We start from the raw sequence: 27,073 nt of genomic DNA, 5'->3' as shown, positions 1-27,073 counted from the left end.
AAATCGGAGAGAAGGATGGACTGGTACTACACGTCTTGTGAAAAGGGCCTCCTGTCACAGAGACTCATTTTACGTTATCGTTCTGATAAAAGCCACCTTAGTTGCCTACTCTCATAAAAGCAGAAGGCAACTCAAGAGAGCAAAGCAACGAGCTCAGTAGTCTTGGTCTTACCAGAAAGAAACAAGCCAATGCCATCAAGTTACACAGATACACACTCTCTGATGTTTCCTTTTGTGATAAAGGTACCCTAAAGTCTTTTTTTAACTCCCAACAGCATGATCAGGCTGCAGAGAGAGTAAGCAGTGGTAAGAGGATTTTGGAGGGAAGCAGGCTACTTTAATCTTGTAGAACGAAAAGACATGTTAGGGACACAGCCTCTTTGTAAATAACAAAACAAAACCAAAAAGAACAAAAGAGCCATCAGGTTTAGGGAAGACATAAACTTAGAAGTTTTAAATATGCAGAAATAAAATTTTGCCAACCTTATTTTGAGAAGTGAAATTATGAGTCATAAGTAAGGTTTTCCCCTGTCCCAGCCTCCGCAAAAAAGGGCACCCAACGCAATAGTTCTTAACATATTGCATGTCTAGCTTTCTAGCTTTGTTAAGGTGATGTGCTTTGAGAGATGCTCAAATGAACTAAATAAAAGATTGCAGAAGCTAAAGTTTCCATTCAAAAACTTGGAGAGTACCAACTACTTTAAGATGTTGCCCTCAAATCCAGTTTCACCCTACCACCACATACCATTGGAGCTGCAGGAGGAAGGGTAGTGGTGACGATTCAGGCAGGACTCATTCTTTCAAGCACCTTTCAAATTCTGTATCAAGTTCCCATACAGAATCTAGAGAAGTGCTCTGATGCTGGTGCAGGCCATGCATCCATAATTGGAAGCTTTATTTTTTTTTCCTTCAAGACATAATTTATCCTATACAATTGTTCATCAGCAGGTCATGCATTGCCCCATGTGCCACCCTTACTGAATCGTTGCAAAGCAAGTTTATTAGGACTCCATTTTGAACAACTAATCCATAGTTAATCTCTACTGAAAATTTTCAGTTCACAATTCCATCCTCAGAGTCAATTTTAAAGAGTATATTTAAATTTAGGGAGTTCAATTGACAAAATAATATGTGTTGTTCTTGAGTAAACTTAGGAAGAAAATATAGAATTCACTAAACCCACTACAGAATGCAGGAACTGGAAGAGAAGAGCACCATCATGTGCAGAATAAAGATGATTTGCCCCCTCCTCTTCAGACTTTTCAGAAGTTTTCTAAATAATCAGAGAAATTAATGTAAGACTTGGCAATTTAAAAAAGCTGAGCTCATTAAAGGCTCTCAGCTTGGTCACGATAAGCTTTTCAGGCTTCCTATTCATTGGCTATCAGTAGAAATTGACCACAGATTTCACACTGGACAGCAAAGTGATGCTTGACATTTCTGTACTGGAAGTTTAGATCAAGTCCTAACCTCAGTCAGCTACCTCTCAGACAATATACTGGAGTCCTTGGTGTAAGTAGTGTGCTTTTAACATGCAGCACAGCAGAAACCACTGAACTTGGATAAGCCAGTTTTACTCCTAGGAACACACATCACTGACTTATCTACTTCCTTCCAGAAACAATGTTTAAGGAAGTTTAAATATCTACCAGTGATATTATTCACTGAGAGGTTAAAATATAAAAAAGCATGTTTTATGACATTTTATACCAGATCCTTATGTTTCACTGTAAATAAAAAAGGAACACCATGGCTTCAATGAAAGTTAGTTAAATTTGAATGCAGAGAATACTTTATTAACTGATTACAGTTTTGATGACCAATTTTTAACCATAACTAATGTGGGAGACATAGTGGGGGACATTAAGGCTGAGCCATATATATATATAGACAAATCTGGATACTGATAATCTGTACATTTAACCTCTGCTTTTTCTTTATACATCTGCTATTCAGTGTCTGAAATTAATCAAAGAAAAAAAAAACCTCTGGCCACTAATTTAGTCTTATATCTGAATCAGCTTTTGCGTGGGTTTTTTGAATGCAGTGTAAATCTCAATTGAGATCAAAGAGATTTTTTTAAGCCATACTCCAAAGGAAGTGTTCAAGTATAACTGGAATGTGGTGTTGTTACAGCTTCGTGCAGTTATTATTTTCTTCCAAAATAGTTGTTGTTCCAGTAGTTGTTCTATCATGTAGAGGTTAAGCTATTTAAGGTAGTCTTAAACTTGCCTAAGAGGATGGGAAATCAACATAAATTAAGTGCCTGTGGTGTGCATGGGTTTTCCTGCTCTAAGCAGACCCTATCACTTAGGTGGAGATACTTGCAATTTTACAGAATTACGCTGATTTTTCAACAAAACCCAGAAGAAAATCATGTTACTATTCTTGCCCTGTGGATAGTACTCCTGCATGACATCATAACCGTTTCCCAGCTGTACAGCTCCCTTTTGTAAAGTTGGGCAACACATATGAAAGACAGACAGACATCAGCTGTGTTTGGAAAGGTATTTCAGTTCTTTAGTTCCAGTCACTGAAGGAAGAGGCAGAGGCAAGTTTGAATTATCCCAGAAAACTCAACAATTGGTTTTATTTGGTGTCTTCAAGATGCTTCACCTTCTGTGGGAGATGTAGGTGTTGTAGGAGAGACCATTTCAGGTTTTCGTGAAATTCTGTCCAATTCTGCCTGAACATCTGTTAAAACTGGCTTCTGACCTACAGGATAAATGCACATCAACCAGTCATGTTTATGAAACAGTTCTGGGAAAGCCTATAGTATCTTTAATTCTCTAAATTGGGTGAATCCTAACTATTGTTACTGCACATTTTCAGTGCAGAGTAGAGGCGTAAGGCCAAAACCCAAAAGAAATAAAGGGAAGAGTAGAAAGTCTCATCCTTCTGTATTTTCAATTTCTCAAAGAAACTTCCATAATTATATATTAATTATCAGTATATGAAGAGTTAAAGTATAAAATACAGTGAGTACTCCTACACAATTTAAATAATTCTGAATGTAAATCAGGGATTTCACCACAGATGAGTGAAGTCAATTCAGTGTACTTGGTCAGTGCAGACATGACATTGCTGCTCATGGGTGCACACAGACCTGCAAGTGGCAAATCTCTTTCTCTCCCCACCCACTTCCTTCCCCCCTAACTTGGAATGACACAGACATCTCTGCAGTCACACACCTGATCCAAACTTAACGCACACCATTTCCCCCTCACCCCCCACCATTTTAACTCTTATTCTCCAGTTTAGGTTTTTATCCTGCCAGGTTCTACCACAAGAATGAAGAAGAAAATATGGAAAAAGGCAGCGCAGATGCCATAATATGTGCTCAAATTGGGCATATCTCAAGCTGTGAAGGAAAATTCTGACCCACATGGAGTTTCAGCAGGGTCCCAGCATGCTTTCTGAAGATGCAAATTAACAGGAACTATCCTGTTAATGTACTATGCTGCTCTTCAAATCCTTTAATGAAAGCTAATACTGCATCAGAATCAAAGCAGCTAATATTCCAGCAGAGGATTTTCCCATAGCTGCTCAGGGGAAAAGTAATTCTCAAAACCCAAACTACTGTCTTAACAGCCAATTTCCAGATTTGAAGAGTGAGTGGCATGGATGACACTAATCACAAGACATCACATACTACGGCAGGCAAAGAGGCTACATCTAAGCCAAACTTAGGGCAATTTCTTGAAAACCTAATCCTTAGTGACATAAACCAGCTACACCCTAACCCTTAATTTGCTGCATGTTAGGAAATGTCTGAGAACATTTTTGCTCCTTAATAGTTTAATTCTGCTCCTGAAGTTCATGCCAAGGCTCTGAACACAATGTTTCTCAAGCGCTGCCTCCATCTGCACTGATTCCGCATGGAGCTGTCTGCGTCAGCAGCACTTGTGTGAACAATCTCCACATGCCGTTCAGACCAGCACTGTGGACTTGGCCTGCAGCAGGCTCAGAAGTGCTCAAACTTTACCCAGCCAACTGAACTTTGCATTTAAAAAAGGGAAGTGCACACACGTAAAAAAATAATCAGTCTACACAAAATGTTAGTGGGAAGTGTTTTCTCTTACTACATCAAAGTAAGCACTAACACCAACTACCAATGGAACACCAGCGTCCTCACCTAGGTGCTGCACTGCTACCCTCTGGGGAAGTCAGTAAGGGAAGGTGTCAGTATGGGTATGTTCTTAAGTAATACAGAAACATTTTAATCTGGAATAGCAAAAAGCACCAGAGTAGTCCTGCACTGGAGCACTCACTATTAGGCATTTTTTGATTAGTTCAAATCGCTAATCACATCATGTAAAAAAGGCTATCAACAAAAAATACGTATTTTTACAGACTAACAACAAACTGAAACCCTTCATCACATCAGAGCTAGATCACTCCATGAAAATTTAAATTATTTTAATGCTTACTGTATTGTTAACAAAAATCAACTTGAATTTCAGTTGCAGTATATCTGAATAATATTAAAAGTGGCTTGTAGCATAACCCATACTATTGGGATGGTAGGGATCAGAGGCAAAATGAAGAACTTGTGTGGACTCAATTCATGCTTAAAGAGCTACATGAAGTTTTTCCCGACTCTCAGGGTGCCATAAAAAGGCAACACCAAACTACTGTGAAATCAAAACCAAATCCTATACTCCATAAAACATTCAGTTAAATAGTGTTCATACTTTTGAGAAACTATACTAATAGGGATGATCCACCACTCTCAATTTAGATTGAGTTAATCTTCTATCATTAATCATACCTGACTTTTTTGCCGATGGTGTCAAGTTGCTGCCAGCACCTCCAGTGCCACCTCCTCCTGGACTGCCACCAACACCACCAGGGCCACCAGGGGAACCAGTTTTCTTGCTTAGGAGACTATTGAAGAAGTTGGCCAGGACTCCTTCACTAGTAGCTCCGGCTACAAGGGGAGGGAGGAAAAAAAACAAACACAAGACAAAATAGATTTTCTCAGCAAACACCAACTTAGCACATTAATTGAAATGAGCACATTAAAGAGCAGGCAAAGCACCTATTTTACTTCCCTACTACATTTGTGCCCTCATAAGAAAAGGTACCTTTCATATTAGGATCAATTTTTTTTGACCCAGTAGGGATAGGTGTAACACTGGCAACGTTTGATGTTACGGATCTATTTGGTGTCCTAGGAGATCCACCAGGGACTCTTGGAGAGGCATCCTATGCAAAAAAATAAACATTTCCAAAAGTCAGTCTGCTACAGAATTAAACCATGCAGTGTAAGTGTACATTAAATGAAGCCTTCAGTTATTTCTGTTTCTAATCTTTTTTGTTTAGTATCCCATGCAACTGGAAGCACACAGGATTCCATTTTGCTGATTGTGTATGAGCTTTCACGCTTGTGTAACATTGTTAAAAATATTAACTTTAGCGCAAATAAAGCACTAGTGAAGCTTTTCATTTTATCCCAATGAGAAACCTGAACCTCTATCTGTTACTCAGTAGTGCCTCTGACCATAATGACAATGGCACTAAATAGATCGTAGATGAACTACACCAAATTTCTTGGGATGTCACCAGATACCACCAATACTCTGGAAAGGACTAAGTGCAGCCCAGGAGAAAAATCATTACTCATTACTTCAAGGACAACAAGTCATGTTTGCAGTTCATCTAAAAAAATGAAGCTACCTTTGTATGAGCACATGCTCCCCATTAAACTTATCTTGCTTTTTAATTATTTTGCTTGTATTTTAAATTTAGATGATATCATAGTTTTCACTTGACCTTAATTTTTATGCTAGAGTCTTAATATGCCTAGAGAGATAGTGGGAGACAACTTAACTGCTTAGATGCATTCTAACATGGAAAGTAAAGCCATGACATGTAGCCCTTGCTGTCAATACAAGCTGTCATGACTAGCTGTGAGGAAGCATTATTTTAGAGCAGTATACAATGTAGACTTTAAATACCAAGTAGTTAAAAAAAAATAGATTGAAGAATATTTGACAGCACAACTAAAACAAGCAACCCTCTGTATATATGAAAGTGATTCATGTTCATGTGATGATATTTAAGTTTTGTTACTAACCACTGGCCTTCCTGCAGCAGTAGGTGGTTGTTTCGCCAGCTGCGACTGCAAAAAAATCAAGCAAAGCCATGTAGTGTTAGATATTACTGTGACTAAGAATACAAGCCAAAATTTCTATTGAAAATAGAAATATTATATTGCTACTGCTGAACCCAGGACAGAACATTATTAAGTGACACACTGCATACTTGTTTTATAGACAAAAAGTTACCTGCTGCTTCATAAGAAACACTTGGTCATCTTCAGCTACAATTTCTTTTTCATGAACAAACTGCAATACAAAAACATTAACATCATTTTCACTGAAAGAAAGACAATTATTTCCTTTGATACCCCCTGCTAAATACAACCAAGGCCTTCAATAATGAAGTGTGTGAAATACATTTACTGCAGACCACATTTCCTATATTTAAGACTGCTACCTCATGATTCCATTTAAGCTCAGTTAACTAGGAGCAAATAGAAGTATCATAGCAACTTTGACCTGGCAGGCATAAGTCTCCAGATGTACTTGTAGAAAGAACAATTAAAAAGTTCATTAAATTGTTCAGTGAAAGTAAACAACAAAGTAAATGGTTACAAGGCACATTCAGGGGTCTTGGGATCAATAAGAAACACTGACAGATCCCACCTTCTGCAGCATGCTCACTTCTCTCTTAAGAGGGCTCACCTTGATATTGGTTTATAGATAACTATGACTCTTCATATACCAGTCTAATGCAATGCAGGTAAATTGGACAAAGACATCTCAGATCCCAGTTGTAAGCATCAAATCACAAGCACTCTCCCTACAAATAAGCTCACCAGAAAAACTGACAAAACAAGCATAGCAAATATCAATATCAAAGTTTATAATCCAGGCCTGAAGTGTATAAGCATGCAAAGAAACCTCGTCAGTTGTATTTTCCTTGAACACTTCTTTAACACACTACTATGTACGTCCTGACTCTTCCCCTGAAGACTGCAGAATTCTTTCTCACCTAAAATAATTCACGCTTGGAAATACAACTAATCCCAAATCCTTAGCTTTGTTAGAAAAAGCCATAGAAATAGTTGCTTTCAGTAACTTTTGTATGCCTGAGGTCCACTGCTGCTGGCATTTTACTCAACCACCTCACATGTGTTTTCAGGGAGTTCTGCCAAAGCATTTTGTTAAACAGTATGAGACAGAAAATAATACTGCATAGGTAGAACCTGTTTTCTCATGTTTATTTTTCATTTTACACTGCCTCAAGATTTTTTATTTTAAATACTCCAACAGAAAGCATTATGAAGTTATGGGCAACTTGGAGCAAAATGTAGTGTACTTAAAAAATATTAACTCAACCTGACCAAGTTAAATGACACTGTTCAATACAAAATATGTATTAAAAGCAAAACATGTATTTGTAGTCTTGAACAATGTAACAGTGGCAGAAAAAACCAAAACCAACACAACAGTGTAAGGTGGAGAAGAGCTGTACAGAACAAGAATACACGATTTTTTGATGATGAAAAAAAATTAGAAAACAAAGACAAAATAAGGACCCCCCCCCCCCCATTTCACACACACCCCCAGTTCATCACATTCATGATAAACTGGAAGGAAAGTCCCAGAGAAACAGTCAAAAAAATGACAGGTAAATAAACAGACAAGAAGTTGAATGCCAAAACATTTCAATTTACCTTTCTGACCGGTGGTTTTGTTATGATATCCTCAAAACTGTCGTCTGCTTTTAGTGTCTGAAAGTTCTCGTGCAATATTCCTATCTTCTTGTCATTATCCCAACCTGAAGGACTAGATGAAGGATTATTTGGCTTTAAATTCCATTACTTCAGGTTGATCTTGGATGCAATCCTGAAGTGTACAGAACTCAAAGCCAGAGAAGTTCTCATAGCTCCTGCTCAGGCTAATATTGGTCTGTACAGATTGTCAGGGACTGGCTCACCATAACAGAGAGGAGCAAAATCTCTGAGTTAACATTTCTCTCTGGGGCAGCAAGTATTTGTAACCTCAGTCCACTGGTGCTCACCAAACTCCAGTTCATGAGAATGTTACAGAACTTTAGAAAGCAGAAACAAAGAGTTCCAAATGGCTCTAAATTACAAAAATACATTCCGTACTCATACAAACATAATAATGCAGGTAACTTACATAAATACTGCATCTTTTTCCACAACAACAGCTGGAACATTGAAAGGAAATCCATACAACTTCTGGACTATGTATTTATACACTAAATCAATGTTTTTGTTCTCCTTTACAGAAGTGTAAATAAGTGCTGCCCCATCTGAATAAACTTGTTAAAGAAAACTCAGTTCAGTGGCTAATAAGAGACATTAAAGTGACTTTCTTTTTGCTAGTTTAAAGGTTATTTACTTTGTAGAATTTAGAGGGGGAATACAAGATCAAATAAGTCAAACAACTGACGCTTAAATTTTTTAAATAGGCTACTTAGTAATTTAAATGCTTTGCATTTGTTTTGGGCCAACTCAGCCATCACTTTTAGAGTAAAGCATAGGCTCTTCTCATTTTCGAAGCCCGTAACACCAACAGTTTCACTACGATACTTTCAAAACTGTCTTCTGTTTTTAGTGAAGAAAGATGTTCATGCCATAGTCTTATACCTTGTCATTAGCTCACCCTGCAATAGGGACACTACAGCATTAATGAAGCATTAATACAGCTTCAGAAATGCCAAAGATCTTCCACATCCCCACCTGGGTTTTTAAATTAGGGGAGGACCTGCTTTCAAACAAAATGAAGGCAAACAAATTGTGCTGTATATCAGTTACTAAAAGACCAAGTGAGTGCTTATATTCCAACATGGTTCAGTGTCAAATTAACACAGTTTATGCACAGGATTAATAAAAGCAGCCAGGGAAGTTTTGAGTTATTTTTACTTTGGTATTATAAAAATGCCAACCCCCCTAATGTATTTCTACATGCATGTAATTCAAATTCTGGAAGAAAGTTATATAGTGAGATCTGATTCCCATTCAGTGATGTTTAGAATAGAACCCCAAGTTGTACATGGTATATACCATTACAGAGACTAATTCCTACTGGCATTCTGCATTCTTCATCCACAAGACCTATCACAATTATCCCTATCACAATTATCCCTAATTCCAGTTTGAAAAATTAGGTCTTTGAAGCCCATTGAAGGAAGTGCTATCCTAGTGCTCAACTGAGTCCTCAGGTTCTTGAATTAATGTGTTCATCTGTTAAGTGTGGTCTCTCCAATTGCATTTAAACATCCCTTTACCACAGCACAAATTATTATGACACGATGTATGCATGTTCCCAGCATCTACAAATCTAGATCTCAGCATGTCTTGCTGACTAAACAACACTCAACAGAATTTTATACATCTTGTTTAAAGAAGTTTAAAAGCTGTTGCTGTGCTATTACTGTTCATGTGCATTGTCTCTGTAGCAACACAGAGAAGCCAGTGGATCTTTCCTACAGCAATTCACACTTCTTTCCTTCCCTAATCACCTTATCTTATGCAATTACTGAACCCTGAAGAGACTGCATATTTAGGTCCAAAAGAATAACATGCCTTATTTGCATCTGAAGCAAGATCATACTTAAATGAATTATCTTTTGCTATTTGAGGGAGCTTGGCAGCAAGATGTGCTGATTTGAAAACTGACTCCCAAACACAGAAATGAAGGCAAGTAAAGAAATTCCTGGTAAGGAGACACACTAGACTCTTGCAGCTCTTTTAAAAACTCCACCAAACCAACACTAAAAAAAACCCAGAAAAGTTGAATTCAACATTGCTTGTAGGTGTAGCTGAAGCAGACTGCCAGCTACAGTAAAGAATTTGCATTCTACTTTGGTCTGGGTGCAAATATTCTTTTAAGCTTGTCATAATTGACTCATTATCATCTTTAAGATGTGATAAAGGATACACTGTAAGCAAAACCGTCTGATATGTGACTGAATGAAGTCAAAGTGTTCATCTCTGTAGTCATGTTCTTTTTCCAGAATGCTGATGGCATCACACTATCAAAACACACAACATGAACACACCACTTTCAGTTACCTGTTGAAATAGCAGTGCTGCTACACATCCAGTTCACAGCTGGACAAGGGGGATGGACTGGGGCAGGTGGTGCAGAAAAAAAAACCCAAAAGTGCTAACATAGTTTAAAAGCGTAATTTAAACTTCTTTTAAAAAAATAATAAAAAAATATATAATATATATGTGATCAGCCCTAACTTGGGAGTTCAAGGGATTGCCATTTTTAATTCACTCCTCCATAAAGCAGCAACTCAAAAGTCTCTGTTGAAAGACTGACCCACTGAATGATACCACCATTTTCTTCCAAACGTATTTTTACACACTTTGGTAGTACAGGACATAGCGGATATTTTTTGTCCAGTTACTAACCAGCCCTTTGGCAAAGGGAGGCAAAAACCAAGAAATGTGGAAGCACAAAAAAAAAAATGTGAATGACAGAACTAGCAGATGAGAAAAAGACAAATGAGAAGGTTTGCATTCCAGTGAAGGAACAATATATTCATCAAAAGGTTTATTCTTTCACTGTGGGCCAGCAGAGACTGCAGATGCAGTATGCTTAATGCCAATGAGAACTGGGGTGGGAAAAACAACCAAACCAACAAAACAATCTAAAGGTATGGCTAAGAATATAGTTACATAACTAACAAAAAGCAAAAGAGATCACAGAAACATCCGAAGAACTGAGGAAAGTTAACAGAGTAGCACTTAACTAACTAGAGCCCTCAAATATATTAATCTTCAGAAAAAGATCTGAAATATTTAAAAAACCCTACCAAACCACTATTTGCAGAATCACAAGGACTGTGGAGATGAAGGGGAATCCTAGCTACTGACTGACCAGCGCACTTCTGTGAATAAAAGTAGATCTGAGGTGTTTCTCAATTCCTTTAAAATTGGTAGAACTAAAGGAAAAATTAATCCCAAAATGACATGCAGTGGGGGCTTCCTGAAGATAACCAACCTTCAGCATTACACATTTTTAAAGAATTCTTACATAAGGTATTCAGAGTGAAAAATAACCAAGTGCTTTCCACCCATAATTGACAAAGTTGCTTAAATAAAACATGCAAAAAAACTGAAATATGGAACAAACCTTTGTACAAACAACTACTACTGGAATGCCTAAGTTACATGTTAGTGTATCTGCACCAAGGGGTAAAATCACACTGTCATCTTTGTCTTCCTGTAATGAAGTGTTTCTTCTCTGTGGAGAAGCTGGAAAATCCTCGCCTGGTTCTATATATTCCTGGAAGTCTCTTACCACTGAAAGTAAAAAAAGTTACATTAACAGATCAGCTACTTGATTATTCAACAATGATTTTCACTGCCATTGAGCTCTAGCACTGTTGATTGTATAATACTCCTGCTTCTTTATGTTAAAAAGTTGAGCATGCACCAAGTACTATCTGTTTACTCCGTGCAGCACAAGACAGCACAAGACTAGTAAGTCTGAATTCTGCCTGATGGGCAGCTAGAGGAACACGACCAGGTAAGACTGCCCATAAGGACAGCATTGAACCATTTTTATTTTACCACTGTGGAACCACTTGGCAGTTGCTATTAACTATTACTGTTTGATATGTTTCGTTCCATTTTTCTTGGCAAAATTATTGGAATGGTTTGTTAGAACTAACAGAATTAAGAGTTACATAGCAGCTTAGCTGCTTCTGTATGAGGTTTTACCTAAAACTCCTTCTCCACACTTCCCTCTCTCTGTACAGTGAATCTACGGTAGTAATAAGTAAAAAGAATAGAACACACAAACATGAGTTATTAACTAGCTTTAGAATTACTTCATACCATATGAAATATTTTGTATGCTTTTACAATAGATCAGACACTACTTAAAATTTAGCAAGGAGGGGAAGTCAGAGTATAACAAGAATTAGAAAAAAAAAGATAAAGTTAACAAGTGTGGCTAACTTTTTCCTGTCAGGTTCCAGTGCATACACCCAAATCACTATAATCACATGGTCACTTACTATTCCTATAGTCAGGGATGCAGTATTAGGCATAAAACGTCTGTGTGTTTCACATAACAGAAACAGCATTCTACCAAACCCCACTACTGATTACTTTTCCAGCAGTAGCACATCCCAATTCAGCCAAAAAGAATCAGGCAGTAAGACAATTCAGCTGCATTGTGCCCACTAGCAGCTAATTACTCCAGTATATTTTCACTGCTTTCCTCTGATTTACATTATCCACTGCTACACCTTCACTGAACTGATTGAAACCCTCCAAGTTCATACCTAGCAAAGTGTTAGTTGAATTACCAGAGCAAGACTTATTTCAGTACCTTAGAGAAAAAGGTTATTAAAGTTTTCCACAGATTTTCTTTGAGTTTACCATAACAAAAAGCACATGCACTGATTATCATTTCTAATTGAACAGACAACTTAGGCTCTTATTCAGGGAATGCTGCTATTTCAGTCTGGTCTCAGAGTTCCGAGAGCCTCCCAAATTAACCATGTTTTAAACGCAGGGCTCTTCCCACGATATGCCAGCCACTCTAGGGTGTCTTTCCTACACAGCATCCTGTCTGCTTTGGGAAAACTACATGCTTGAGATAAAAGTCACACTACTGCAGTGCTAGAAGCTGTCTTAGAAACACAATTAAAGTGAACAGGCTACAAGGCATTGTTAGGCTCAGAAGAATTTCATAACAAGAAGAGCTATTCCAACTGTTCACACACAGCTGGTATGTATCCCCTAATGCCTTCCCATACCAGTCCTGGTCCTCACAGGGTCCATTTATAAGTGAAAAGAAGTTGCTAGAATAGGAAAACAGCAGCACACCTCCACAAAACTACACACACAAACCCTCAGTAGATTTCAGTCCTGTCAGTGTGTTAAGTCAGCTCACAGGAGCCTCTCAAGAGCACTGAGCCTGGCACAAGAATTAAGTAGGACCATATAGCCAGAAGTCAGGCAAGCAAGATTCCTTCCTCCTCCTCTTGGCAATGTCAGGCTGCTGCCTGCCTAGCAATGCATGAAGCCACATTAGAAGAGGCTCAAAACAAAAGCAGCTTCCAGTCATATCTGGATTGTGTCCAGGGCTTCTGTTACACCCAAGTCGCATACCATCAGTATCTGTAAGAATTAGAGCAGATGACAAAAGACCAACAGAGTAGACAAAACATTTAAAGAGTAGCTGTTTTTCTTGACTCAATCACATTTTCTGGATTTTATAGAGTTTCACTATTCTGTTCACTCCATCAGTAAAGAAGAAAAACTCTCAGCTACACATTTTTGATAACAGGGATGCTGCATCCTTACTACTTTCATCCAATAAAATCCTATCCTGAAACTGCCTAGGAGGTGTTCAATATGCACACACACCACCCCCAGAAAACAAACCAAATAGAACCAAAAACCACATCCAGAATTTCTCAGCTCCTCCCTCCTACACAAGTTCTTCTTGTGGAAAATAAGATTCTCAAGGATGATACTTCCCTTAGAACAATTTCTCTCTCAAAAGAATAAACAAACTCCCCCCAGAGTATCTACAACTGCCACCTCATGGACTACTTTATCACAGCAGAGCTACAACTTCCACTGCTGAAAAAGCTATTCAGCAAACTGGCAGTCAACTGCTTAAGAACATTCAGTTCCAGAGAGCAACTTCAGACTTACACCCAAAGTTTAATCATGCTATTTGATCTTAACACATGGCTTTCTCAAACACTCTTCCTTGTAGTGATTCACTGAGAGATGAACAGTAAAGACTTATGTTTTAGTACCCTCAGGGAAACATAGAGGCTGCCCAGAACTACTATGGAATTACGATGTCAGTGAGTTCAATCATATAGCTTAAAGAATCCTGCAAAATCTTTGTGTTCTGCATGTTTAAAACTAAGAGGACAAAGAGCTATATCATATCCATATCAAAACAAAATTACAGCTGCATTACTGTCAATAATAATGATGAAAAAACTCTTCAAATAGAAAGGGCCCAGACATTATGGTAATGTCATGAATCCTCCCAACAATTACACTTTTGGTAGGCAGAGAACAGGTCTCAGGATCTCTAGACTGACTAATTACAGGAACAGTTAAGAAGCTGATGCAGTGATTTGCCTTTAAAATAAATACATAAATAACTGAAAGCTAAGAAGCTTTTGTTTTTCCTTTGAGAATCTTATCTAGAAAAAGCTGTAAGACGTAAGAATGTACAATCAGCTGTGTTCATTCTGAAAGCTTCCACCCCTAAATTCCAGCCGTACTTCTGTTAGAAGGAAATACTGGTATCACTCACATATTGAGACTTATCTGAAGCTTGACTTGCTTGATGACTCCTAATTTTAAATAACATTTCCAAAGCATGAAAACAACTGTAATGGAGAGATTAAATGGTGCAGAAAGCATCAAGCATATCTGATTAAATGAATTCCTACATATTTGCAGAATACTCACACTTCTGTTCCATTTCTTTCATTTCTTCAGGAGGAATTTTTAACTTGTCAATATGTTCTCTTACAACACTCGCCCATTTTTGTAAAGAATCCAATGCAGTCCAAGGCCTAGACATGTCTACTACCAACATAATTAGAGTGTCCTTTAGAGAGCTTGCTTCCATTGCAAATTTAAGAAGACCTTTGTGATACAAGTCACCATCTAAAATCCATACATTACATCTTGTTTGGTCTACAAAAGAAAAACATTTTGTGAGACTTACTGGAAACAGTCCACTACATAACAGAGCTAGTAAATCTTCAGACATATAAAATATAAGGAAGAAAGCAGCTTACTTGTTTTATCAGTCAACTAAAATGCATAGCAACAGAGCAAACTATAGCTTTTGGGGACAAGCTCCTTGTCTTCCAGATCCTGATGTTTAATGACTGGTAACTGAAGATCTTAAATTCATTATCTCTAAGTGAGAATCCAGAGACAGCATTCAGCATTTCCAAAATTCATGTTCACCACTTTAGAGAGGGAAAATGTTTTCTTCAAGATGCAACTTAGAAGGGGGGAATTGGATGAATTAAGCCACCCTTTCTCAGCCCTTAGCCTGGTCAGTTCAAGGATTGCCATCTCACCTTCAAAATATCCATATCCATATACATATCCAATGTGATATGCCTATAGATTCTTTGAAGTACAGAATGTACCTTGGCCCTTCAGAATACTGGAGCAGAACTGCAAGTTTTTCATTATTTAGATGGACTTTATGGATAAAGTTATTTTTTCAGATTTGCAAAAGGCCAATCACCATACAGACAGACCATCCCCCTGCTTTTTTCTCCCCAAACAGCAAACAATATTCAGAAACACTTCTGCAGTAAATGAGGATTCAAAATTGGAGAGCTTAATATAATTACGCTCTGCCTTCAGGTAAGTTTTTGGTACTGGTTACAGAAGTTCTGAGGAAAACATTTAGATCAAACACCCAATCCTCTTAACCCTGGTCAAATCATCTTGTAGACCAACAGCCAGACATGGGAGTCAGGAAAGGTCCAACTTCTGGTTCTGCTTCTCCTTCTATCTGTATTTGCTCATACAGTTTAGACAAGAGCTCCTATTTTTCCCCACAGCTCCCAGTATGTCCTTATGCACAGCTCACTAAGTATTGTCATCTAGATAATTCACTGCACCTCTACAGAACCTGGTCATACTCCTTCCCTTGTTTCCCCATATATAAGCAGTAAATATCCATCCCATAACTGCAGGTATATTGAGACTGGATCTTAAACATATTTTTTACCTTCTAGCCATAAGCAAACTCAAGCCAATTGAAATACACCTTTTATTTATTTCTCCTTCCTCCAAATTTTTGTGTTGGTGGTTTGGGGGCCTTTTGTTGTTTGTTTTTTAAATCTCCTTTAGCACTGTGCATACTTTCCTACCTATCAATTTATGATACATATTCTTGCAGATTCTCATACCACCAAGACAAAAGCTTCTCTGTATATTCAAAAAGAGAAAAATACTTGCTACAGTATTTCAGGCGTAAGGTAAGAGCACCTTTTCCTCTAGGGCTGAGGAATATGCATCTATCCAGAACACTGCAGCTCAGACTACTTCTCTACTCTTATTTTTTTTTTCCCCAGCCTTTTCTTTTGACTGCTTCATGATATATACTAAAGGAATTACACTAAGAAACTTCCTCAAGATACAAATTACTTGTGACCTAAGCTGGACTCCTGCAACTTATGAAGAAAGAAAAACATCCCACTGGCATTCCAAGTATTACACTCCTGATTTTTCTTTCAAATTGGTTTAAGATATTATTAGAAAAAAGAACTTACCATCTCGATCTTCATCATGCACATTTAAGTATAAATACTCCATTCCTCTTCCTTTTTTGTATTCCTCTATTCCTTGAATTTTTCCTATTAAGCTAGTTTTACCTGCTCCATCTTCACCTGGAGAGACAGAAGTTAGACACCACTCAATCTTTACTCACAGTTACATATTAAAAACCACCTGGGGCAAGAAGGAAATCATATACTAAGAGGGTAACTGAGCTCATTAAAGCTTTGAAATATAGTGGGCTTTGCCCAACTCAGCCATCTGCTCAGAACACATGCCTAAGCTTCAAGTCTTCTAATTACTGATAAATACAACTTTGTCACTATTGTAGCTGAATTAGGCTCTTATATGTACCTTCAAACAAACACCTTAAGGAGTAGTTAAATACCACAAACAATTACAGTCTTTCAATTGCAACCAAAGTGGTAACAAAGCCTTTCTAAAATAGAGTTCATGCCACAGTAAGCTCATCTTGTAATCAGAAAAGTATGACTTGGAACTCTCTCCTATCAAACAGCACACCATCAGGCTGAGCAAGGCAAATCCGTTCCCTTAGCTTTTATGGGTTGATTTCTTTGAATCTTTTCTCTGTTACAGGTCTAAAGAAGTCTTACAAAGTAGTGACAAACAGTGAGCCTCTTGCCTTACAGGACGTGTGATTAGGTCCACACACAGTGACAAGTCTACAATCTGAGTCCATTCACTCCTCTGGTGGGAGCTGGGATAACCATTAAACCTTACAGCACGTGCACAGTGTGAACACCTCAGATATTGCCAGAGACTCTTCTTGAAAAACTTCTATTTCTAACTTTGCATGCAGTTTTTCCAGTTTGAAAGAGTAACCAAGCTGAATTTTGACGTTAGGAGGGGTATTGCTACTTCAATTTGGCAGAAAATCCTTGGAACTCACATAAAAAAACTTATCAGTTTTATGCCAAACGGAGTATTTTTTCCCCAAGTCTCTCCTGCCCAGGAGAGCATAAACGCTTTTAACTACATAATAAAGATAAGAGTTCAAGTACAGTAATTTCCACTGCTAACTGTAATGAAGGTTTCCCTTTAAAGAAAACTGATTGTGATCTTGTAGACAACATTACATCTACGTTAAAAAGACTACAGACACAAGCACAGAAGAGAGAAGAATAATGATACTGTCATGGACTGATTTTGAATTTACTCAACATATCATTCCAAAGATTACCACGTGAAGTCTTCAGTTTAGAGTTCAGCCTTATTTTCAGATTTCACTAATAGTGTAGAAGCTGCCAGAAAGCATAAGACCATTTATTCTATGTAGCCCAGAGGGTTTTACTCAATGGAATGAAAATAGGTTTTTTGCTCCTCCCATTTTTTTTTTAATAATAAAAAAATAATAAGAAAGAAAAACAAGACCAGAACTTAAACAGTCTGGTTAAGTATAGAGAACTTAAGTGAAAAATTAACTTAGATCAGTCTAACTTTTTCAACATTTAAGTTTGTTTGGTAGTTCCTTAACTATACTAAATCAACACGCACCTAAGTAAACAGCTATAGCTAGTTTTAAATAAGCTTTGGAAAGCACAGCTATTTTCTACTTGTACATCAAGCTCGTCTTCTTGTGATAATATTCTCTTAAATAACAATTCTGCCCAAGCAGTGAGGAGTTCAAGCTTCATCACAAGAGATGAATTACAATTCTTCCTCTGCCCTCACCCAAGTACTTATGCAAGCTTCTTAAATTTGTCAACTACGAATAACTGGGAGACTATTAAGAGCTGCTGCACTGACATGTTGTGCTGCTGAAGTTGCCATTACTTTTGCCAACAATTTCTGTGTGATTCATTGTGTTATTTTACCTTTTTAAACAGACAGCTTCAGTTAGTTTGTGCCAGCAGAAAGCTCAAAAGGTAAGACAAAACTAGATTTGTTACTCCTTTTAAAGAGGGGCTGCACTTTACAGCTTTCCTAGTTTCTCAGAACAGCTGTTTGTGCTGGGAAAGGTTAGCATCTTCTGTGAAGTCCATCTGCCACTTCTTTACAAAAGTGGCTACAACTTAAGGGTTTAACAAACATCTGTAATTATGAAAACTCGTAAACATGACAAAAGATACACTTCAGCAGTCTAAATCAAACTTAGTCATGCTTAAACTATATGCAACTTGATTGTTTGGAGGTGTTCATGCTAATATCCCATAAGGCCCTTACTTATCATGCTTGTGTAGTGTGATTTCCTCCCCAACCCAGCATTTCTAAATGCCTGAAGTGAACTGAAGTTCAATACTGTTAATGTCTTATGGTAAATTGAAAGCTGGAATTTTATATTTCCTCCTCAAGTTTTCCAGTAATTATGTTCAGACCCTACAAAGAAAGAAATTATTAATACAGCATAGACAAGTTGATTTGACATAAAATTAGTACCTTTGGACACATGCACACACAGTAGTTGTTTCAGCCATGCATCGCAGAATTACTTACATTTAATCTGTTCTGTGAAAAAGATTCTCTTCTGCCTTCTCCTTAGCAAATATCCACCCATTTCAATATCCACCAAGAACAGGTAGGTGGATCACTGACAGACATAACTGTCAGTTAATACAAGTTACTGCATGTCAAAAGCAATACTCATCATTCACTAGAAAGCTAGAATGACACATCACTGATGTTTGAAAGGATTGGTACTACTTTCATTAATTATTCAGGTATAGGAGAATAATAGTGTGGCTTGTAGATGATGTAAGATAAACCAAGAGATCTGTGGAGAACAGGGTCAGAAGCAATATCAACAACTGATCCAAAACAAATTAGCAATGCATAAACCAGCTAATATACAAATAGAACAGCTCACTTCCAAGAGTGCAAGACAGCTGCCTAACCAAACATGTCCTGTTCCACAGATCCAGAGTTCTCAACAAATGTAAGCCATGTTAGAGTCAATATTCTGGAAAAAGCTGTCAGAAAGTAAAACCAGGACCATCCTACACAACATAAGGATTTCCTCCTTTTTGCCCACACAATTCTTAAAATATTAGAAAAAGATGACTGCCTTGACTGAGAGAACCTGCAAAGACTTGAGGTTCCATCCACTTCTACTTTCCATTTTTAGTGTGTTACAGATAGCATTTGAAATTGCGATAGCTGCAATGTATTGGTATCCTTGTTACAGCTGATACACCTGAAGGCTGTGCTGCCATTCAGCAGGACGTTGATTGGCTGGAGAACTGGGCAGAGAGAAACCTCATGAGATTCAACAAGGGCGAATGTAGGGTACTGCACCTAGGGAGGAAAGAACCCCAAGTACCAGTACAGGTTAGGGGCTGACCTATTAGAGAGCAGTTCAGCTGAGAAAGAGCTGGGAGTATTGGCTGATGACATGTTGACTATGAGTTGGCAGTGTGCCCCTGCTCTGGGTGGCCCTGCCTTGGCAGGGGGGCTGGACTAGATGATCTCCAGAGATCTCTTCTAACCCTAATGATTCTGTGATTCATGGTACCCAGATTTGAACATCACTGCATGTTAAAATTATGGAACAGAATTATTTTTAAGTGCTACTGAAGCAATATGTAACAGAGCCTCATGCACCTTCAGAGTCATCCTCCTCCTCCTCTTTCCTCCAGAACTGAGATGGAAAATCCTTTAGCTGCTTCTTTATTTCTAACTGTGTGATAGTCAAATTAACAACTGACTTCTGTACATAAACTTACAGAGCAAAGCACTTTTTATACATGTTTCTAAGTACAGAATAGCAATGTAGAATAAAAATCAGGTAGATTGATACACATTTAAGATCCTGAATACTTCCTTTGCAAGTAACATACAAGGTGCTCCTCTTACAGAGTAAATACTAAACTAAAATTCCTCATTACATTAAATTCCACTCACAAATTAATACTACAGTGAGGAAACATATGTGTAGCACTGCTTGCTACAAGTATCACAACAAAGCTGAAGACAAGTAAAAGAGGGACAATGGATTAAATTTTGCAGAAAAGCCAGGCTAGGAAGCAGTTGAAAAAAGCCAAACCAATCTGCTTACACACAGTATTTCACCATCTTGTTAACAAAATGGAAAGTCTTATACTTGACTGAAAAAAAGCTGTTTTATTGTTATCCTTATGCTGCTACACTTCACATCTCTGAGCTCAGGTCTGAGGCAGTGCTTGTCAAAACTTCTCTGTCCAAGGTGCTGCTCTGTCTACAAAACAGTTTGACGACATCCTTCTTGTTGCTGCCTTCAAAGATATCTGAAGCCATAATACAAAAGCCTGCCCAGCCTCCTCTCTTTTCACTACTCCAGGCAGAAATGTATGTTTATTGTGCCAGAAAATGGAGTATCACTGAATGTTCTACTACAATACCGAATCTAGCAAAAGAGGCGCCCATAGATGGGAAGGTGCAATGAGGTGGATGAATTGCCTTCTGTGAATGCAGGCAAGCAGGCCCTCATCTATGAACTGCTACTTGAACTCTTCAACCATAAATTATTACATTAGAGAGAAGTTAGGCTCTCTGTTACAGAACTTTGCTAAACTTCCAACTGAACATTTTAAAATTAAGAATATTTACTACTCATGCTATTTCCGTATTTCTTTCAGTTTAGAAACAAGTAGATTTTCACTTGTCTTAAACCAAGACATTTCTTACTCCTCAAAGAAGTCTGTATATGAAAGTAATCATTGTGTTACCTCCAGGACAGACATGATTCTGCCTTCTCAGAATCACAGAGCAGTCTCTATTCTGCACCATGTGGAATGTTTGATTCCTCATGTAGTAGAGTGGAAACGTAACAGCCTTCTTCCTACCAGAACCAAACGCATAGGTACTACAGTTATTTTCAATATAAAATACTTCTTACAAGCTAATAACTTGTGAGAAGTTAATAACCCTCTACTCAGCCACAAATTAGTGGAAGAGACTTGTTTACACATACCATACTAATCGAAGACTGCTTTCTGCAGAACAAAGCCCAGATAATCAGGGTAAGCCAAATTAAGTTTGCTTTCAGAGAACTGAAGAACAAAATTAATTATGCTGATGTGATCCTTCTCCAGAATCCCTTCAAACAACATGGAAGTTCACAATGAGGAGGTCATATTAAATCTTCAAATAACTTGTCATTAAATTATGATTTACTCATTGGACAAAAAAGTTTCTCCTCCTCCAAGTTTGTTTTACTCCACCAGATAAGTCTTTGCCCTCACATGTGATTTATTTGGTATTTTTGTGGCACTGAAAGATGAAATAACTTTTCTGAAGAGCACCTTAATTGCCTTTCTGCATTACAACATGATAGAAAGCAGATTGAAAACAGCTGTTCCAGAATGCCTTTTATCAAGCCCTGCACCACAAGAACACACAATCTGACTGTGAAAACAGGTACAGAAGTAACAGTGTTACTTATGCTTGGAGAAACCCACAGACAGAGAAAACTAAATGTTGCAGAGAATATGAACAGTATACATCTCTAATACAAGCCTTTTCCTTTTACAGGGCAGTAAATGATCCAATGTATTTTGTCCATGTTTGCTACCAGAACAGAATAATCCTGTGTTGCTATTAAAGGGACATCTTTATTAGTACTTCTGCCACTAGCATGACTGGAAAACACAGAAACACAATTCCTTTCACTATTCCTCACCTTTGGAGCTATTTCAGAGATATACCCAGTAATCAGCAGCATCTCTGGTAAAGCAGAGGCAAATTAAAGTAAATGCAATTCAATAACTGTTCTAAGTAAGTTTTACTACACAACATCCATGTAACTCTGGCTTTTTGGAAAGGTATTCCAGCAGAAAGGATATTATGAAGAAGTACTACTTAGTTCTAAACAAACGTAACTGCAAAACAAGCAATTAGAATTTTATCTAGGTCAATGCACCATCAAAACAATTGACACTTTCGCAGCATAACTCTGCTGATTGAAACAGAATCTGGCTATATTTGGAAGCCTTTCATAGCCTGTAGAAGGTAAAGAAGTAGCAAGAAGAGGAAAAATCTGACAACTTCTGCAGTACTAGAGAATTAAGGAACATTTGGGATGAACAGTATGGACAGCATCAACAGCTGTAATGACTAAATGATCACAGCAAAATGTTCAGCTGTATGAATTGGAAAAAATAAAGAGGAAAATTACTTTTCCTAGTGTTGAGCACAAATTTAAGCAAGCAGCTTTTATATTGATTGTATATACTCTTGTGATGTATCAGAACTTAATTTTGAAGTTCACTATAATGCATTTGTTCACTAAAAGAAAGCAGCAAGCTAAAACTGCCCTTCAAGATGCACCATTTTCTACAGTAACAGTCATTCCCAATACATGTACACACAGAAAAGTGTATCTGTAAATTAGCTGTAGATTGTGGAAACTTCTTCTCAGGCATCCTGACAGTCATTGGGCAGGAGCAGAGCTCAAAGATTCAAACAGGCCTGGCCCTGAAGACTGAGATGTCTGGGGTAAAGAGGAAACACGGATACAAGGCAGTTGAATGCTCACTGCCCTCTAAACTCAAAGCCTTTGTCATCAAGTGGGGCAAAATGCATGAATAAAACCAAAATGCTGGTGATTCAATAGAAGTGTAAGTGTGCAATACAGACACTTGCAGTCAGGTTTACATGTGTCACCACATGGTTTGACATCATTAGAATTGCAGGCCAAGAATCTACTATGCTTCAGACAGAGGAGTGGGTGAATACAGAGCCAGATAGAAAGCAGCTAGTCAGCTCACATGCATGATGGGAGCCTGTTTTCTTGCGCAGCCTGGAATGACTTTGACCATCACTGCTTAAATACATGCTACAGTTTACTGCATAAATTACTAGCTTGAGCATCTGCATCCAAGCCTCCAAGCATGATGGATTCCATCCATAACCTGCAATGATGGCTTTTTAGCTGCTCCCTCTATTCTACTTGCTGGTTTCAGATACATCAGCAAGGGAATGAACAAGAGAGTTGTAAGCATCAGTTTTCTCATGAAGCTCAGCAAAAAGCATCTCCTCTGATCAGCTACCTTTGTTACACAAGTGAGAAGAGGAGACAGTCCAGGAGAGAAAAAAGAGAAAACCAAACCCAACCCAGCAACAAGAAGAAAGCCACACTCCTTTGGCTATCTGCAAAAAACAGCTAGAAATGTTACTGAGAGCATCTAATTTCCTTAGAAAGCAGGGACATCTTACATTTTCTGCTGGAATAGTTTACTAAATGAGGTAGCTATGGTCACTATGAAGAGCTACGCAGGAATCAGAGCATCCCTGCCTTACAGAAAAGTTAGGAAAACTTGCATTTCTATTATCTGTTCATACAAGGACAGAAAAATCCTTTTATGCTACACGTCATGCCAATCAAAGTTTAAAGTCTTCATACGAAAATAGTATTGAAGAAATATCTACAAGTGAAACAATTTGGAGAAGTAGAACTGTAAGTTAATTAATTGGGGGGGGGGCTGATTTTGAGCAGAGAATTGCCAGAATTAGACATTAACCTTCACTTCACAAAACTATGTGCCATATCTAGAGATTAACATTTGGCATTCCAGTTTCCTTCAGTTATTTCTGTGATGTCTTGAATTGCTTTCCAGGTGTCCTGGGTTCAGCTCTCTGGGGAGTGGGGGGAGGAAAGGCGGGGGGGGGGGAGAGAGTGAGCCAGCGGCTGTGTGGTTCTGAGTTACAAGCTGGGCTTAAACTGCAACACCAGGCTCTTAAAAATGCACTGTTAACATAGCTAAAAAACAAAGCCTGAAATAACAGAATTAGCATGCCAGACACAGCCAGGTTCCTGAACAACTGGGCATACAAGTACATGAAGTGTTTGAAAAATATAAATTCTGTAGGCAAATTAAAAAACTTGTCCTAGCAAACAAAAGAACTACAAGTGATGGATTTTTCTGGTTGGCCTTTCTATGGGGTTTGATTTTGGGCAGGAGGTGTAGTGAGGTGTATTGAAGGCCTAGAGGATTTTCTTTGTTTAATGCAGTTTGTATTGAAAATAAGCACTCAGTTATCACTACATCTCATGTTTCAGCTGTGAAGTTTGACTACTATAACTGTTTATACTACAAATGTTTGCCTACCCCAAAACCAGTGAAAACCATCAAGACACTGGCCAGGTTTACAACTCCTGCTTAAAAGTATTCCAAGAACAAGGAAACTACAAATAGTCATAGCAAGAAGTGATCTATGTTAACAATAAAAGCTAGCACAAAACTGAAGGCACAGGGCTTAGAAACAGCAGAAATGTGAGGTAAAAAAAACTGCAAACACACAGCTCAAGAGCCTGAAGAGACAGAACTTCACTTACTGAATCTGTCCAACACAGAACACATAAGAGCTCTCATCTTCCTCTGCCAGTGTGCTTCAGGAGCAGCATCAGGCCTTGCAAGTGAGCAGCAAAGTGTAACACATGGATTAGGTATTTTCACAAAGAACATGGCCGTGGTTCTTACTGGCCAGTCCTCACATCTGATGATTTTTCACGTAAACACATGACAAACTGTTTTTTCTCCCTTGGACTATGGCCTTCTAAAAAACATGATTCCTGAGAAAGAACTAGAATTTCCTCTACAAATCTGCCAGTCTTTTTTAAAAAATGCATCAGTCAAAAAAGAAAAATAAAAGCATTAAATGGAATAATTCTATAAGCTCTGTATAATCAGGTAAAAAGAAGTTTTCTATAGAACAAATTAAACATCACAAACTAAATGAGCATTTAGAAGTATTCTATGGTCTATGCCCCCTCTAGTTCTGAAGGAAGCATGGTCTCAAGCTACTGAGTACTAAGGATTGCCTGACTACGGAGAGAGAAAGAACAAGAGTGCATTCTTGTCAAGGTTCACAGTTTTAACACGTATCTTCCAACTTCAACAAGGACAATCATCCAAGTTAATTTCAAAATATCACATAAAAGCTGTTGATAATTATGAAATCTTTCCTTTCTTTAATACTAACAGAGCTTCCAATCTCAATATCCTACTTAATCATGTAACATAAAGGCCAACAAATTAAAAGCTAGCAAGTCCTGTAACAGATTCACTAAACCATCCCACCACTCTTGTACAGTTTTCTTCATCATGGTCAGTTTTAAGTCACTCAGCTTATCAAAACTAGATGAAAAGAGTCACAGTGATTGCTTTAGGGTTATGGAGGAAAAAAACTAACTTGAAAAAAACTCAAAAGGGTACAAACCACATGACTACACAGAAACACAGTGGGCATAGGGTCCACATGAATATCTTTACTGGGTTTTAAGCAGGTTTCCAAGTACTAACAATTCATAACTCTTGCTGGGGACAGGGAGGTTGGCAAAGGAGGGAAAAAGCAGCTAGCTGACAAATCCATCCACTCGGATTCATTGTCTACTGGTAGTATTGTTTACTAGTCTTTCAGATATATATATAATAGCAATTAACACACACACTTGGGAGAACCAATTTCTTCCCCTCCTCCGCAAAGTTTTTGATTTTGCTTGATACAATAATTTCTTCTCTTTCCCTCTCAACACTGAAAAATAGCTATGACTCTCATTATTGCCCTACCAAAGTCCCATTCTGTTACTCCTAGCTCTGCCAAACGCGAGGTTGCACAAACGCACTGCGTGGAGATAACACAATAAAAGCCAGCAGCCAAACGCTGCTGCTGCCATCGCACAACTTGCTGATGATATTGCTGCTGACAAGCTCGGTGCGTGTGGGCAGGACACAGCCAACACGCCCATACAGTCTACTCCGCCCTCCGGCCAACAGGCAGCATCCGTCATTGACACCGCTGGGGCCACGGAAGCGATTTTGTGTTTGCATGACACACCATAAGGACCAGCAAGCAGCACTGGCTGCAGGAACAGGGGAGGTTTTGTAACAGGTCCCCGAACTCAACACTCATCAGGGGAGAAAGACAATAGAAATCAGGCTTCCAAGCCATGTCTACCTAAGGAGCTGGGGGGGGGGGGGGGGGGGGGAGGATAGTAAGGGTATTATGGCGAGGTACCTACGACGAGGAGGATATCTAAAGCATCTCTAGATGCTGGATATTCAAAATGAAGAAAAAACATACAAGGGAAGAAGCGAGAGGGTTAAGCCAGCACCTTTCCACCATCACAGCCCCGACACCACCCCCCTTCGAGCACTAAACAGGGGAAGCCCCAGACACTCAAGAGCGGGTGAAGGAGCAAGCCAGCGTGCGGCAGGGAACGGATCAGGATGCTTTCCTCACCAAGCAGGAGGACGTTCTTCCCCGACGGTAGCTTAGAGCGGGACCGCGTGGACACCTCACTGAGGATGCACGACCTGGCGTGAAGAGAAGACAACGCTTAGGAGGGAGATGCTGGGGGTTCCCACCCCACCATCTCCAGGGCGGGTACGGTAGCAGCTGGGGAGGGGGGGATGGGGTGGGCACGGCAGGAGCTGCCCCTCAGCTCAATGACTGAGAAGGGCCGAGCGCCAGCAGGGTGGATTAACCATCCCACCTCCCCCAGAGGGCAGGGAGCCGCGCCGACGGCGGCAAAGCCAGCTGCCCGACCGCGGGGTGGGCGGTTACCAGAGATTCTGCCCATCGTCCTCATCGCTGCCTGCCCGCAGCTCCGCGTTGTTGTTGGTGGTCGTGGCTGACGAAGATGAAGAAAAACCGGCAACCGAACCGAGCCCGGACGAAGAGGAGCTGAAGGAACCGACTCTCCCCACCGCCGCCATCTTCGCTGCCTCCTCCCTACCCCTCTGCCTCCCTCAGACACGGAGCAGGCGACGGCGGCTGACAGGAACCCGG

The 27,073-nt window shown here is 38.9% G+C and overlaps 1 protein-coding gene across 1 annotated transcript; it reads right to left on the bottom strand.

Moving 5' to 3' along the window:
• Positions 1-1,765: 1,765 nt before the first annotated feature.
• DYNC1LI1 (dynein cytoplasmic 1 light intermediate chain 1) lies at positions 1,766-27,073 on the bottom strand. The gene is made up of 13 exons (XM_005152849.4): positions 26,849-27,073; positions 26,525-26,598; positions 16,345-16,461; positions 14,510-14,740; positions 11,187-11,356; positions 9,981-10,074; positions 8,214-8,349; positions 7,745-7,856; positions 6,291-6,350; positions 6,080-6,124; positions 5,088-5,208; positions 4,772-4,930; positions 1,766-2,715 (listed from the first exon to the last, which is right to left on the bottom strand). The coding sequence occupies exons 1-13, from the start codon at positions 26,998-27,000 to the stop codon at positions 2,603-2,605; spliced, it is 1,584 nt and encodes a 527-aa protein (XP_005152906.1). The 5' UTR covers positions 27,001-27,073; the 3' UTR covers positions 1,766-2,602.

The sequence above is a fragment of the Melopsittacus undulatus genome, chromosome 1, assembly GCF_012275295.1.
Source record: "Melopsittacus undulatus isolate bMelUnd1 chromosome 1, bMelUnd1.mat.Z, whole genome shotgun sequence".
Lineage (NCBI taxonomy): Eukaryota > Metazoa > Chordata > Aves > Psittaciformes > Psittaculidae > Melopsittacus > Melopsittacus undulatus.
Note: the sequence above shows the minus strand (reverse complement) of the source record. Positions and strands in the feature narration are given on the sequence as shown.

Bases quoted from the DNA above. Each gene is read 5' to 3' on its own strand.
- DYNC1LI1 (XM_005152849.4), bottom strand. From the start codon at position 27,000: ATGGCGGCGGTGGGGAGAGTCGGTTCCTTCAGCTCCTCTTCGTCCGGG. The intron at 5,209-6,079 runs GTTAGTAACAAA...TTTTTTGCATAG, and splicing joins CTGCTGCAGGAAGGCCAGTG to GATGCCTCTCCAAGAGTCCC. The intron at 4,931-5,087 runs GTACCTTTTCTT...CTCCCCTTGTAG, and splicing joins AATTGATCCTAATATGAAAG to CCGGAGCTACTAGTGAAGGA.